The following is a 15,434-nucleotide window of genomic DNA, read 5'->3' on the forward strand; positions in this document are numbered from 1 at the left end:
GACTGTAAACTTGTTTCTGATCCTTTAAATAAAGGACATTTTTTCTCTTATAATTCTATAACAGGAGAGGATGAATCGTAGCATAACTCTACATTGAATCTCATAAGTGAACTTTTTTTTTCCTTTAATTTTTAAGAATTTACAAAATATTAAATCCTTTTCACGTTCCCGTTCCTCTATTTCAGAAGAGATGCAGGTCGAAGTAATCGATTTGCATACCAAGCTTAAAACCACATCAGTGTTACAAAAAGACAAGAAATATGCAATAGCGGTCAAAACTCTGGGCCCAACACAATTTCGGAAATACTATATCTACATATGCTTGCGAGCCTTCCCAATAACAGCAAATTACAAGCTAATTCCATGCTTCAACCGAAAAATAAACTAAGGTATGATTACCAATTCTGAAATAATTATATATATATATATATATATATAAGGTGATCATAAATGAAAACAGACCTTTTCGAACCAGATTTAAGAGCATGCTAAAAGAGTATTTTTTATATATAACTTTAATATGGAGGGTTAGAGAAATAAAATATTTGGTTTGGTCAGATCTATGGCAAACGTTAATCCAGCTCATACATAGAAACATTTTCTAAAAAGCAAATTGAAAGGAAATAATCCAAAATCTGCTTGGCATTTTACATAAACTTTTCAAAATTATGCTTTCCTTGGGACAGATAAAAGACACAAATAATAAAAAGATAAGAATATACTATTTATCCACAATAAAAATACAGCTTGAGATTTGGCTCGTTTTAAGTCTTCGGGCATATTTATAATTTTTCATTATATTGACACTCTTTTAGCCATATACTAAATTGAATTTCTTATCCCTCGTATGGCGGTGTAATGGCTTCGTGGTTTAATAAGGCACCATTTAGCAAGACGAAACGAACATTTATTAAAAATATGGTTCAAAGCATAACAGTAACTCAGAGCAGTACATTGCTCCTACCGCAGGGCAAAATCTACAACCTTCCTCTTCAGAGTCTAACATGCAACTTTCTTAAAATACGTTAACCCTTCCTTGGAGAAGAGCTACACGCGCCAAGCACGCTCTGTTGATCGCCAAACAGTCGGCAGATACTACAGGCGGACGATCGTTAAATATCGAATTTTATTTGCAAATGAATGAATGAAAAGTTCTCTATAAATATTTTTCTGACGTCTTGATTACTTTTAAGTAATTTTAATAATTCGTGAATATTACAAAATGTTTAGCTTTAAAATAGAGAATTACTGAGTTTTAGAATTCTGAAAGATTTTTGGCACACGTGGTCATTCCTTAAAGAGTTTAAAATAAAAATAATAAAAAAAGGCAAGGTAACTAGAAATTCGCTTGAAAATTAGCGTGAAGTTTTAAACCCGAATATCTATGACACGCCTTGCACGATTACTATGAAATTCGGTATTTGTGCATAATCTGACGCGTAGTATCGAATTATGGGAAAAAATGGGCATGCCCTTTCAGAAAAATGCCCCATTTTGTGTCAAAATACGTAAATAAAAACGATGACTAAATAAAAATAAAATAGTTTTATTATTTATTTATAATAAAATAAATAATAATAATAAAAAACAAAGTAATTAGAAGTTCGCTTGAAAATTAGTGCGAAGTTTTAAACCCGAATATCTATGATACGTCTTGGACTATTACTATGAAATTCGGTATTTGTGAATAATCTGATGCGTAGAATCGAATTATGGAAAAAACATCGGCATGCCGTTTCAGAAAAAAGTCCCATTTTGTGTCAAAATATGCAAGTAAAAACGATGCTATATATAAATCTAATGTAAATCTTAAGTCGCGCTTTCTAAACATGAAAATTGCAAGTAAAAGTTTGTCGATCGGCCAACTAGAACGGGAGGCACAGAATGGCCCCACTTTTTTGATTCCCTGTATGCAGCCAGCCCATCAGCGGCCAAGCGGGAAAAGTCTATGTGCACTGGTAGTTCGACCCCTGGCGAACGGGCTGGCTGCATGGGCGTTTTCGTGGTTTATCCCATGTGTAACGTGGATACGAGGCAGTTTCCCTTAGAAACGCCTTCACGAAGCTACCCCTCCCCTTTGGCAGATACCCTAAGGCATATAGCCCCGTGAGCTTTACCAAGTAAAAATCTATTGAACATTTCCGTTATAAGTGCCATCAAAAGAAATGGCAAACTGCAGAAAAGAAGAGTACAAGATGTTATTGATGCCACAAGCAAATTTGAAAAACCGTTAGAGAAACTACAAGACAGTGTCCCTAGCGATTTCTTACCCGTGTTTAAGCATCAACTTCAGACATGCATGAAGTTTACAATAAGTAAAATTTTCAGAAGTTAGCCCTCATAGCTTCTCAACAACGCCGCTCATCCTGATAGAATATCGTTTTTTTCTAATTTAGATATGCTCTACGGCAGTGGTGCCCAACCTTTGGCCTATCGCGAGCACATTTCCAAAGCATCAACATTTTTGTTAAACATATTTCCAATCTTATGTGATACATCTGCAATATTAATTTCGGTATAGTTGAACTTTATGGAAATCAGAGAAGCGGAGTTCAAAATTATTTTTCAGTGCATTTAGGTTTTCCGAGTATTTCCGTTTCAATTGCCTTGTGGTTATTAATATGACTTAAAAAATTCTGAAAATGGGTGAAATTTTTTTCCTTCATCTGATTTATCCACAAATTTAACTTTATCTGAAAAGAAGTTACAGTCAATTTAATTTTCTTTTTTCTTTTGCCTGGAGATCTTCGTTCAGTTTGTTCAGTTTAGCTGTTATATCCGTGAGAAAATACAGATCGGATACCAATTATTATCGCCCAATTCTTTATAACTTTCGCTTCTGGATACCAAAAACTGCTTTATTGGCAAAAGTTCTACAAATCGTTCAAGTACTTTTCCCCTGCTGAGCCATCTAACATCGGAATGGAGCAGTAAGATTCCATGTTCGCTATCAAGTTCATCAGTTAGTAATTAATTATTTTATAACGATAGATATCTCTTATGACTATAAATGCTTACCATGTTTTAACAATTAAGAAATATAAATGAATGGTTATTTTAAAAATATTTTTTGTTCATAGTACCTAATCGGGCTAGCGAGCACATACAAAAACGATCGCCGAGCACAAGGTTGGGCACCGCTGCTCTACGGTTTCCTAGTTTACAATTTTTTACTTGCTAATTTCAGCAACAGTATTGTTGACTTTATGATTCCAAATCCGTATATTTTCGTGTATAAGGCGAAAACTTTTTCTAAAGCTAAATTACGGTAGTCGTCTTATGGATCCGCTAAATTCGAAAAAAAAAAAAAAAAAAAAAGGAATGTAAGTACTTTTTTGTTAGCTGGGCACAAGCGATATATCGCCAAATATAACACTTTATTTATTTAAACTAATGAAAAATGGTAATAATGAATGAAATGAGCAATTCATTTTATGAAAATATGTTTTATTTTCAAAATTGTTTATAATGTTGGTTTGTTGCGTCGACGCCAAAACGAAAGATCTGACGAAATTGGAGCCTGGCTTTCTCCACTCTCGAACTTGTTTTTCAATTACGGAGAAATGTCACGCAGCCACACTGCTCTCAGAATTTGCAACAAAAGTGATCATCTGTTGTTTGAAATTCAGAAGACAAAAAATGAACGGAATAAATGTGCTAGCTTCAGGTTGGTGTCTGTCGTTATATTTTTGAATGTAAAATATTCCACCTGTTTTACGTACTTGGCAACATTTTTACCTCTTGGGGACATGTTTAGTTTATTTTAAATAGGGCAAAGCACTCGCGGGCTATCTGCCTAAGGGATGTGATGCCTTCGTGGAGGACGTTCTAAGGGAAAATGGCTCGTATACATGTTACAGATAGGGAAAATCACGAAAACGCCCATGCAGCCAGCCGTTCGCAGGGATTCGAAACCCGGACCGAACTACTAGTGTTCAGCGACTTTACCATTCGGCTCCTGGTGGGCCTGGCGACATGTTTGAACGTTACAAAAATTTTACGTTTATTTACTTATGCATTTATTTTCCCCTTTTTGCTAATATATGGGTTTTGGATTTTGGGTAATTTTTTGAATGAAAAACGCACTGTCGCCTTATAGCCGGATATATACGGTAGTTCACGGACGTGCAGCATGTATACTGACCAATGATGGGTGATTTTCAACTAACTTTAAAATCCTCGCGAATAACCGTTGTTAACAATTATACATACAATTCTTAGTGATCCTTCCGTACCTGTTTAGTAATATGGCAGACAATAGCAAACCTAAAATGATGTTTCTTGGTAACGAAATATTTCCGTCGCGTTTCTATAAGCAACGCGCAGGTACCGTTTTCCAAAAATTCTTGAACATGTTCCATTGCGTGCTGAAAAAGAGATTCGAATCGATACACCATTTCGATGTTCCCCTTCAAATTTACCGCATGAAGTAATGAATCATACATGCATCATGAAGAGGCATCAAAAGCGCCGTAATTTTAATTTATTTTCCAGAACTCCTACGTCTGACAACATCAAAAATATTTTTCACCTGCATCTTTGCAAACTTTTTTGGTCACACTGCATCGGTATTTTTTAAGAGGGTGTTCTTTATATCAACTATGATATAATCCTATCCATTACTAGAAAAATGACTGATACAAAAGCATACAGTCTAAACTAACGAAAAGGGTTTTTTTAACCTTAAATTCTCAGTTTTTCTAAAAAAAAAAAAATCTACTCATCTATAAATACAGAATAGTAAAATATTAGCTAATATTCTTAAGGTAATCCTAAAAAATTGTTTAAAATGTAGATTTTATTGCCAGTAGCGAAGTTTCTGACGAATTTGATAATTAAAAATTTTTTTAAAATCTCTAAAACACGGTTGTATCGCCAAATATAGTTGACTCGTATATTTTCCATTTCTGTTCACGCAGACTTAATTTTTTTTACAATATTATGTATATTTAAATAAGCAAAATGTTTTCAGTTCTTTGCGTATTGCTGTTTTCCAATAATGTAAATATTTTGTCGTAGAAGTTTTATCAGTTTGCTAATAAAACTATAACCTGCACTTACTTGAACTTTAACTGGATTTGGGGGGGGGGGTGTAGTTGATTCCACACTCGCAGGGAGAAAAATGTAAAATTAACTGCTGAATTCCAACAGATGCAACAAATTATGTACATCTTTATTCTTTTTTTTTTTTTTTTTTTTTTTTTTTCCCCTGCATGATACTTTATTTTCTGACATTCTAGAAATAAACTGTATGTATAAATTTATTATTGAAACTTATAATTATTTATGTTTATTTTATTTTGCATTTAATCTGACAGTAATGACATTAAATCAGCATGATTAATTTAAAGTAATATTCTGACTCGTATTACAAGTAGAATTTTATTCTGAATAAATAAAATGCCCGCTCAGACATTACACGTCATTTTCAATTTAAATAAATTAATATCATACATATCAAATAGATGCATTGCGCCTGAACGCGTAACTTTTGCAATATGTCTGACTGATGTAAAGAATTTTCTTTCTGCAAGTCTCATTACGTCAAAAGAAATTCGCACAACGTTCGCCTTGCAATACATTGCAACTTCACGTTAGGAGTTCATTATTAGCATTCTTTTCACTTCATTTATGTAGCATTATTTATAAATATACTTACTTAAACGCAATTTGCTAGCTTTTTCTTTTTCTGTGAATAATTTTATTTTTGTCAGTTGCAGATAAACTTTAACTTGTAGTCAACTCGATTGCTAAAGTTGATAAAGATATTATTGGTTTAGAGTTTCAGTTCTACACTATAAGCAAGCTACTTTGGTGACATGAATACATATGTTATCTGGATATTGTTTCAATATTATACAGCAGACATTTGAAATAAACATGTCTTACCCAAGAAAAATGTTGTTAACCTGAGAAATTTGTTTTTATAAGATTTTAAAAGACTCAAGGGAAATTACGATTGAGGAATTAACAGAAAAACTGGCTCTGAAAATGAATCAGATGATACATTTCCAAGTACATTAACAGTTATTTCGTCAAATAACGAATCCGGAGCCGGGGGCGAGAAAAAAACACTCGAAGCCTTATTGCAAGATATTAAGTGGTAATGTTCTGGCTCAAGACGTAGTAGAATATATTCAAAATAAAATTAAGCAGAGAAGGAATTTATAATATTTTTAAAGAAGGATATCTCTCTACGCGAAATTGTTCGTATTTACGTTACTCATTTTCACTTTATAACTTCGTATCAATAGGCAGACAAAAATATTTGCTTTCGATTTTTATCGGTTCATGCACTATTTTATATTTTCGTTTTTGAATCGATTAGCTTGGCGATCTTCCAAATTTTCAAATCTGCATTTTGAAAATTTTTAAATTTGCCAAATAGCACTGTACCACCAAATCTCGTAATTTTTGCACTTTTTTTATACACCTAATTAGAAAATGTAAGCAGTAATTTTTAGCAGATTCCTCCTTTCAGAAAAATTGAGAGTTCAAGGTCCGAAGATCTTCCTTAAAACTTTAAATTTCAGCTGCTTATTTAACTGAATATGGCAAAGCACACAAGCGATGTCCGCATAAAAGAAGGTATGCATGCTTTCGTGGAGAATCTAAATTCGTATATACCTTTATACGTGTGGAAACCACGAAAACATCCATGCTAGCTCGGCGTTCAACACTCGGTCACTGATGGGTTTACAAGTTCATTTGGCAAATAATTTTAAACGTAATTTTGAATAGCAAATTTACCTCAGATTCTTCTTCACCAAAAGGTTTAGCTTCTGTAATGGATATGTTACGAACGCTAACTATTTCTTCCTCCATCTCTTCAGAACCAAATCGAACACCTCGTTCTTTGCTACGCTCGGAAACTTGGTTTTCACTTAACTCCCCGTTGCAAACTGACATTCTAAAACTCCTAGATATCTTGCACCTGTCAATAAAAAAAAAATAGAAAGATTTAATGTTTCATTGAACAATTTTCAGGTTAGAATCAAAAGTTGGAACCACACTACATGAAAAATCAATTTACGAACAGCAAATAAAATTTGAGCAAGAATAATAATTTAAAAACTATCATACTGTTGCTTTGGGTTCGCTAGATCTCTTCAATAACTTCGGCCAATGAGCAGAAAGAAACTGACAATTTGTTGCAAAAAAAAAAAAAAAAAAAAAAAAAAAAAAAACAGCTGTGAATACAAGAGATTATGCCGAGATGATGCAAATATGACAGATTAACTCAGCTAACTGTATAAGAGCAGCATTGTTAAATAACTCAGAACTTAACAGAACGATGAGCGTGGCGTCGGTCTATGTTTTAATAAATTTCAAAGAAATAAGTTATTTCAATTTATTAAAATTATTTTTTAGAGTTTTACTGTCACCGTAGGCACTCGTAAAAGGTACAATATTTGGCTTATTGCCTTTTCATTCTGCTCACTGGTACCATTGGCACTTAAGCCACAACTCTCATCTTCAAGTTCCATTGCTTAGTCTAATGCAGTGGGTTCTCAACCTTTTGACTAACGCGTACCATTTAAACAAAAATTGAAAAACTTTAGTAGAACCACCACATTTTACAATTATTTTTCAATTTCTCATCAGAAATATATAAATATATATATATTGCCATTTGTACAACCTGTTGGCTTTATTAAATGTGTACACATAAAAAATATTAAATTAAAACTTGGTTACAATTTTAATTAACAAAATTTAAGTTATAACGATTTTAATTCTAAAATTTAACGTAAAATTTGGGCTTGTTTAAGAGAGATCAATTTCTTTATGTCTAATCTTATTTCACTTAACTTTAACCGTAAATTAGGATCCAATTTTTAATTTTGTTCTGTATTTCATTTTCAAATTAAACGCGGAAGAAAATACTTGTTCACACAAATAGGTTGTGCAAAAGGGCAAAGAATATTTAACATCTTTTATTGAAACGCCATTAGTTTTTTTTTGGGGGGGGGGGGGGAGGTTCGCCAAAAGTTAACAAGTGCGTTATTTTTTAAATCTTCAGTTAGAATTCAATCACAGGTAAGTTGTATCAGTTTTTCTTACGAGATTTTTTTAACAGTTAAAAATACTTTGTTTCTTTGCGTACCACCTATTTTTCTCTTGGGTACCACCGGTTAAGAATCGCTGGTCTAATGAATTATCTTCCAACAATGACAACCGTAATACTCAGCGATGTCTAGGTTTGGATGATGATGATAATTCACTTCACATATCAGTATCTACTTCTCTTCCGAACATTTTCGGTCCTATGGGCAATAAATAACAAATACAAATTAAAATTTTTTATTCTAAAATCAGTCTCTACATTTCCGTAGCTTTTTTCTAACTAATTGTTTCTAGGAGGTCGTCTTTTTCTCATTCGTATACGTGTGCACTGGCTGCACCACTGTCCCAATCCGAAAGAAAAATAAAACAAGGTAGGTGAAATAAAGTAGTCCTCTCTTCATTCTCCTCAGTATTCGCTCGCTGCCCTCTAAACGGAAAGGACAGCAATATCGGAGTCGCACTGAATGTTCAAACACGGCCACTTGTACACGGTGGTTCAAACACGGCCGCTTGTACACGTTTCCCCGGTTTATAGAAGCTCTGGGGAAAACAGTAAATATTTCGTAAATGCACGTTGAAACTGGAAAAAACGAAAAAGCGGAATACGCTCCTTTCAACATAAAAAACTCAATGATCAGATGTTAAAAAACTGCGAAGCACAGTATTTTTTCCGTTTCTTTACTTGAAATACTATGACATTTATGACAATGCATATAAAATAGGAGTCTGAGCACATGGAATGCTTGCAGTACTCGAAGTTTGTCCTTCCAAGTAAATTCTTGGTAGAGTTAGGTTAGTTTACTTGAATATGAGAAAAATACAAGGGCTATCTGCTTAAAAAGAGAGATGATTTAATGGAAAACCTTTTAGGGGAAACTGGCTAGTACTCATGGGAAGCCCATGCAGCCAGCTCGGTCGCCTGGAACAGTGTCGAACAGCATTCAGCAATCTTAACCACTCGACCAACAGATTCAGCTATTCAAGAGAGTTCGCAAACGACAGAGGTTTCTTAACCATATTATTGCCCCCAGAGGGAATGCTTACAATACGTAGATTAATCTTTGTGCTTTGGAAACACTTCTCATTGGTAACGATGCCGTAGTGATATATCTTCCTTAGGTTCTGCGAGCGATCGTGTCATTGCGGAGGGAGTAATTACCATGTTTATGGTCTTTTTGCAGAGACGCACTCCAGGCTGTACTTTACGTTGTCGTTTGGGGGCTCCATCAAAAGGTCTAAACTTGCGCATCCAATCTAGTAGCGGTGATCGATGAGAACCCAAGGGTACTGGTCATTGAGAAAAGCAATCATCGCACTTCCTCCTTCCTTTACGAAGCCCGCAGAGGTCCCCTAGAGCTAAGTCACATTTCCCTATAAATCAACTCGCGCAGTACAAGAACACAACGAGATGGCACGATCGAAGAAAACGAAGCGAGAAAGGCAAGACTGCTCCGACAACGAAATAATGTCCGCTGAAGTTCCACAAACACAAAATACTTCAGTCGACAGAAGAAGACTATCGTTCTTCATTCGATGAAAACGTTTCTGCGGAGGAGGCACTTGAGTTCGTTAGTTAGTTAGAATCTGGGAGCAGCCCGCCTGCCTAGTGAATGTAAATTCAAGTTTTAGCCAAAATTGCGCTGCATCTGAGAAAGCATTAAAGAGGAAGAGGGGAATAAAGCAAAAAAAAAAAAAAAAAAAGAGAGAAAAACCACGTAAAACATATAATCGCTAGCACGAACATATTACACCTACCCCACACCCACTAAGGGTGCACTTCCATAGATAGATATTGCACTGAGGCGATACCACTTTTTCCCATGGCGCTGTTTTGGTGCCCTCTGCACTTGTTTTTGTCTGTCTGTACTTATGGTCAGCAGTGAGAATTGAACAGCAAGAGAGAAAGGGCAAAAAAAGTTCTTGCACTGATCACAGATTGGAGTAACAAATTTAAATTCAGCGTCAACAAAACAAAAATGATAGCGTTACATAAAAGGGAATAACTAAATAATCCACCGAGAATCAAATGACAAAGAAAATCCCTCAAGAACTTCGACACTTCAAGCACCTGGGCTTCCTACTCTACAAAAAGCTCACGTAAGTTCTGCATTTTTACAAAAATCCGAGATAAACGAGTAAGCTATAAACAATCTAAACAGGCTTGTAGACAATAAGAAGAATCTTAAAGGAAGACTACTTAAAGAGCTCTATCATACTTAGACTAACTGGTTACGCGTACCGTTTCATTAACCTAGGAAAAAATGCGGCCTGTTCCTCATCCTAAAAACCTCCACATTAGGCAGAAGGCAGGAAGTCGGACAATATGCCCCCTTGGAACGCATTAATGCTATCACTTACTGCCACCAGTACCACACTTAACGGCGACACGTTTTAGATTTCCCTACCCACCACTCGACCCGGGCCTCTTGGTTCTCGAGTCTCATGGCGGAGTACGGCCTTACTGGTCGTCAGCCCACCGGTACTACATGGGCTGCACTGTTCTAGGAAAATTAAGACGAAATTCGGTGGACAACGAACCAACCGCTGCAGTGCTACCGATACCTCTAGTTTGGAGGCTTACTACCAATCTCCCCTTGGTCCAACCGTATAGAACGATCTTCCCTTGGGGTTCTGGAACCGCCATTCTCATGTTTTCATCCCCAGGAGGCGAGAATGCTAAGGTATAGATCCGAGCCAGTACAATAAACTACTGCCGGGGGAGGGGCTTATAGAGGGGTAAGTTAGCATTGTAAACTGCGTTCCGCCACACGTCCTATTCCACTTCTTTTTAGTCCTCCATATTAGGCGGGAGGCAGGCCCAAAAAGCCACCAATACTTGACATTAGTACTCTCCATGTACTGCAGCCAATCCCACACTTACCTGCGACAGATATTTAATTAATCACTTAATGTAAACTAATTCGAACGGTTCGCGGGATCATCACTCCCGGTTCTCGGTTTCATGGAGAAGCGTGGTGCAGTTTTTAAGCGTGATAATTTGACTGGCCGGTCAATAACTCCCCCCCACCAGTACTACGCAGGCAGTCCGGTATTGAAGGAATTACACAGAGTTCAGTGCACAACGAACCAGACGTTGCACCGCTATTGACACCTAAACAGAATTAAGCTGCGTTCATACTGGTCCGTTGGGGCGTCAAGCGTCAAAGCTTAAAAAACGCTTTCCGCATACGTCAGTTCACACCAGCGCGGGAACTTGCACTTTAAAAGTTGTCATATGCTCGTACTAGATGGCGCTTCATATCGGAAACTTTGGGAAAAACGTGAAATTTTTGTGTGGTATTTTGACTTTTTACGATTACATTTTTTTATTAAAATGGATTTAATTTCTGCTCGATTAAAACTTATTTTACTTCTTGCTTTGTGTAAGAGAAACAGAATGCAGTGGTTTATATTAAATATGTGAGAGATGACTGCAGTAAGGAGATGCAAATAATTTAATAGAAGAAATGCACTTGAACGAAACGAAATTTCTTTAATTACTTTCGCATGACACCTTAATCAATTCAATGAATTTCTAGCGCTCATTGAACTATTTATTCAAAAGCAGAACACTACTTTTTGTCAGAACAACCCAGAAAAGAATCGTTTGGACTATAGGAATAGGATATCCCAAAAAAGGATCATTTGTATATATCAAACGCTGTATATATCTAATTTATTTATGAATTTTTTGAATGATAATTAAAAAATCCTAATCGCATGATTCTATTTTGGAGAGTAAATTTTTCATGTGATAGAATACCATAAATGTTTTCGCATGATGTATGAACTTTCCTTAAATAAACTTCCCTTAACCCGATCCCACAGCCCGATCCTCCTAGCCGGCCATATAACCAAAAAGTGAGCAGGCTTTGTAATATCAAACAGATCTCCTTGAATTGGGTCAGGGTACACCAAATCACAAAAGGAAATGAAAGGGCTGAAAGTCATCTGACATCGACATCGCAGTCCCGTGTTCAGAGGAAATCGCTAAATGCAAGATCCATCTCGCTCTTGTGGAGCTCTGGCAGGATAGGTGGGACATCTCCGGCATATGCAGATACACGTACACAATCTTCCCAGAAATTTCAATGAAGAGGTTAAAAACAGATTTCTTCATTCAACAAACATTTACTAATCACGGTCGGTTCCCAAACTACTTTGATTGATTCCTACATCAAAACGTCAGGTGCACTTACGGCACACCAGCGTCTTCAGCGGACGCATCTCATTATCTCAGGGACTCCAGGTTTACAAGGGATCTTAAGATCATTCACTTCCAGCCTCTCCCAAGATCTCCTACAGTTAAGATTTTCCTAGCTGATTACTATGAACAAAGAAGAGCGCGGGCTATCATGTCCCACGTTAAGAACACACAAGACCTCATTAAAACTAGAACGCCAGGTCCCGAGACCTGACAAATCAAGAGACCTGGCTTCAAGGTATTACTGTATATGAAAGGCATAAATATAAAAGGTTAAAAGCATCACTGTATATAATCTAATATTATTTTCTAACTAATCGAGCTTATAATTCTACTAACAAGAGAAAAATTTTAATGTAAGTTGGATACTCAACATAAGGTGTGTGTGTGTGTGTGTGTGTGTGATTATGGCAAAGCCTCAAGGGCTATCTGCCTAAGAGGAGGGATGCCTTCGTGGAGGACTTTCTAATGGAAACTGGCTCGTATACACGTTACACATGGGGAAAACCACGAAAACACCCATGCAGCCAGCCCGTTCGCGGGATTCGAACCTCAGACCGAACTACCAGTGTTCAGCGACTTTACCGCTCGGCCGCTGGTGGGCCTTACTCAACATAAGGAGATTAATGCAATGTAAAATAATATTCAATAAAGATAAGGTTGAAAAGAAAAGCAACCGAAGGCTGCTGGCGCAACGACCGAGATGATATGTTGGTTTGAGAGTGACGCAGGCTAGGGTTTAATTATCATCATATTACTGAAGAATAGTTAAATTTTCTTCTCATCGCAAACCTTTATCGTTCAGAATGATGAAGTTTTTAATAGTTGTTCCAGTCTTTCCTTTGAACAGTTAAAAAACTAGAAGTATTATGCATACGGCATTTTACTTTTAATTTCTTCGCCGGTGTTACCCAATTGCAGAAAAATTTCCATCTTCTCAGGCATCGTACAGGTTTTCACACTTTCCGAAGAAGATATTTAACAAATCTACCCGTCTTCAAAAAGTTGACGAGTTGCTACTCAGTCTAGTTTTCGAAAGCAAACTGTAGGCAAAGAATGATAAGTTTTATTCGCAAACTTTCGAACACAAATTTTACTCTACAGAAATTGTTTTAAGATTTTACATGTGAGCATGTATAAAGATTATCAAGCGAATTTTGGACACGATGTTTTAATGTTAAATTTTTAAGGAACTTGAATTACGTTCTAGCTAATTTTCAGCATATAAATAACATTTATATAAACAGAGAGGATGAATTAAAATATCCAAAGACATTATTAGAATAGTTTCTTTTTCAATATGTTCAAGTAATTTCGTTATACACAGCTTTTATTCAGTTTTCATTTTATTAACACCAAACTTTCCTTTCCTTGCATTTTAACCCTTTGCACTCGAGAGGCGACTCTCACTCACCACTTGGTTTGATGCGGAAACTCGATGGGCGGCAATAACTGTTTACGTTAGTTTCTTCGAAGCGGGTCCCTACGCTATTTCTGTATAATCTTATTGAAGTGTAATATGACACCCCTTTATAAATGGATATCTTTTATCTATCACAAAGTCTGTTCTCAGAGAAATGAACCTAGAAAAAGGCATCGAACGACAGCCCCGACAAACGGGGCATGCAACTAGGGAATTGTTACATGAAATATACACAGAAAAATTACACAGACTAATATTTAAGAAATTATGTTTATAAAGATGTAAAGATATATAAAATTTTAAAATATAAAAATTTTATACATTAATTTATGTGTGTAATGATTTGAAGGTCACTGGTCAGAAATGCGTCAAAAAGGCTGCGAAACGTCTCGAGTTGCTTGTGCGCCGCGCGAAGAAGGCCTCGAGTGCAAAAGGTTAGAATACAGTTGACTTTTTCTATACGTTTGTCTAAAAGCATAGATCTGTTCAAGCCTGTTCAGTTTTGTTATTCAACTAGAAAGGTAATCAGAAAAGAACTCATCAGAGTAACTCCATTAGAAGAAATCACAAAAGAAATCATATTTGCAAAACACAATAAATAAAAAAATAATAACTGCAGTTGCAAATACCATCGAAGTCGATTTTGAACCGCTAGTCGCTTTGAGTGGTGATATTGTGAGAGCATTCAAATATAACCCAACCTTAGATCAATATTCACGACAACTTCAAGTAATTGTTGAGAGTAAAAAAACAAAATCCATAAAAAATTAGTAAAGAAAGGTTTATTATTAGCCAATATACAGGACACTAAAATCAGAAGTAACAAAATAGATGCATAAGTTTGATTCTGCATTCTTACTTTCATACACAGAAACTCAGTAACATCTGTTAATTCTCAATTTTTACACAATTCCTCTTCTGTAGGTAATAGACCAAGATCATTAAATTTCTTGAATCACACACATTCTGGAATATAACCAAGTTTTTGAGTTCTGAAAAACTCATTTCAATAACTGGTATTGTCAGAAAAATTCTTAGACTACTTCAGCAGATTAGAAAATGGCATCAAAGTAGTTTTTCTAACATTCAAAAAGTCAAAATTTTAACAGGATTTCCGAACTTCCGCTGGCAAAATTTTGTACATCATCAGCTCACGAAAGAACTCAAAAACCATCAGTATTCTTAGAAAAATACTGTTTCATTTATTAATTTGAGGGCAAATATTAACAGGAAAATTTTATAATTCTCACTTTAATCATTTTTTCATATTCACATAAAAATCGAAAAACACTCATTTACTTGGATTTCCTGAATGCAATTAATTTAAGACCGTATCAACACTTATTCTAATGGTATTAATAATTAAATTTTAATAAAAACTTCATTCTAGATAATTCTTTTAGACCTATAACGATTTTATCGAGGATTTTCCTTACAGAATAGTGAAATTTAGTTCTAATTTCAAAGACATTTATTTTTGAAGAAAAAACTACATCTCTAATATATCTATTAAATGCCTCATCAGATTTAGCTTCACTTAGAAATTTAAGAACCTCAAATATTACATCACAGTATGATTCAGCAGTCACATGCTTCTCTCCTCTAGAAATAGACACCTAATTTACATTTCTTTAGCATGGTATTCATTTTCACACTGCCCTGGCAAGCCCTCAACAAGGTCAGTACGAAGTATGATAATTTTGCTACCTGGCGGCACCTTTTGAAACTATCCATGGCTAT

At 35.5% G+C, this 15,434-nt stretch overlaps 1 protein-coding gene across 5 annotated transcripts in view; it reads right to left on the reverse strand.

Annotated features, from left to right (window-relative positions):
* The window catches only part of LOC118190608 (dihydropyrimidinase-like), a 216,883-nt gene that overhangs the window by 181,872 nt on the left and 19,577 nt on the right, over positions 1-15,434 (reverse strand). For 4 of the 5 annotated variants that reach the window (XM_085807366.1, XM_085807364.1, XM_085807367.1 and 1 more), the window contains one exon: positions 6,751-6,934. In XM_085807366.1, the coding sequence (XP_085663492.1) occupies positions 6,751-6,909 (159 nt within the window). In that variant the 5' untranslated portion in view covers positions 6,910-6,934. Of the gene's footprint in view, positions 1-6,750; positions 6,935-15,434 lie in introns of those variants that run through there. The other variant, XM_085807372.1, reaches the window with a different exon arrangement.

The sequence above is a fragment of the Stegodyphus dumicola genome, chromosome X1 (genome assembly GCF_044657685.1).
Source record: "Stegodyphus dumicola isolate Sdum_Otavi_A_Nest chromosome X1, ASM4465768v1".
NCBI classification, from domain to species: domain Eukaryota; kingdom Metazoa; phylum Arthropoda; class Arachnida; order Araneae; family Eresidae; genus Stegodyphus; species Stegodyphus dumicola.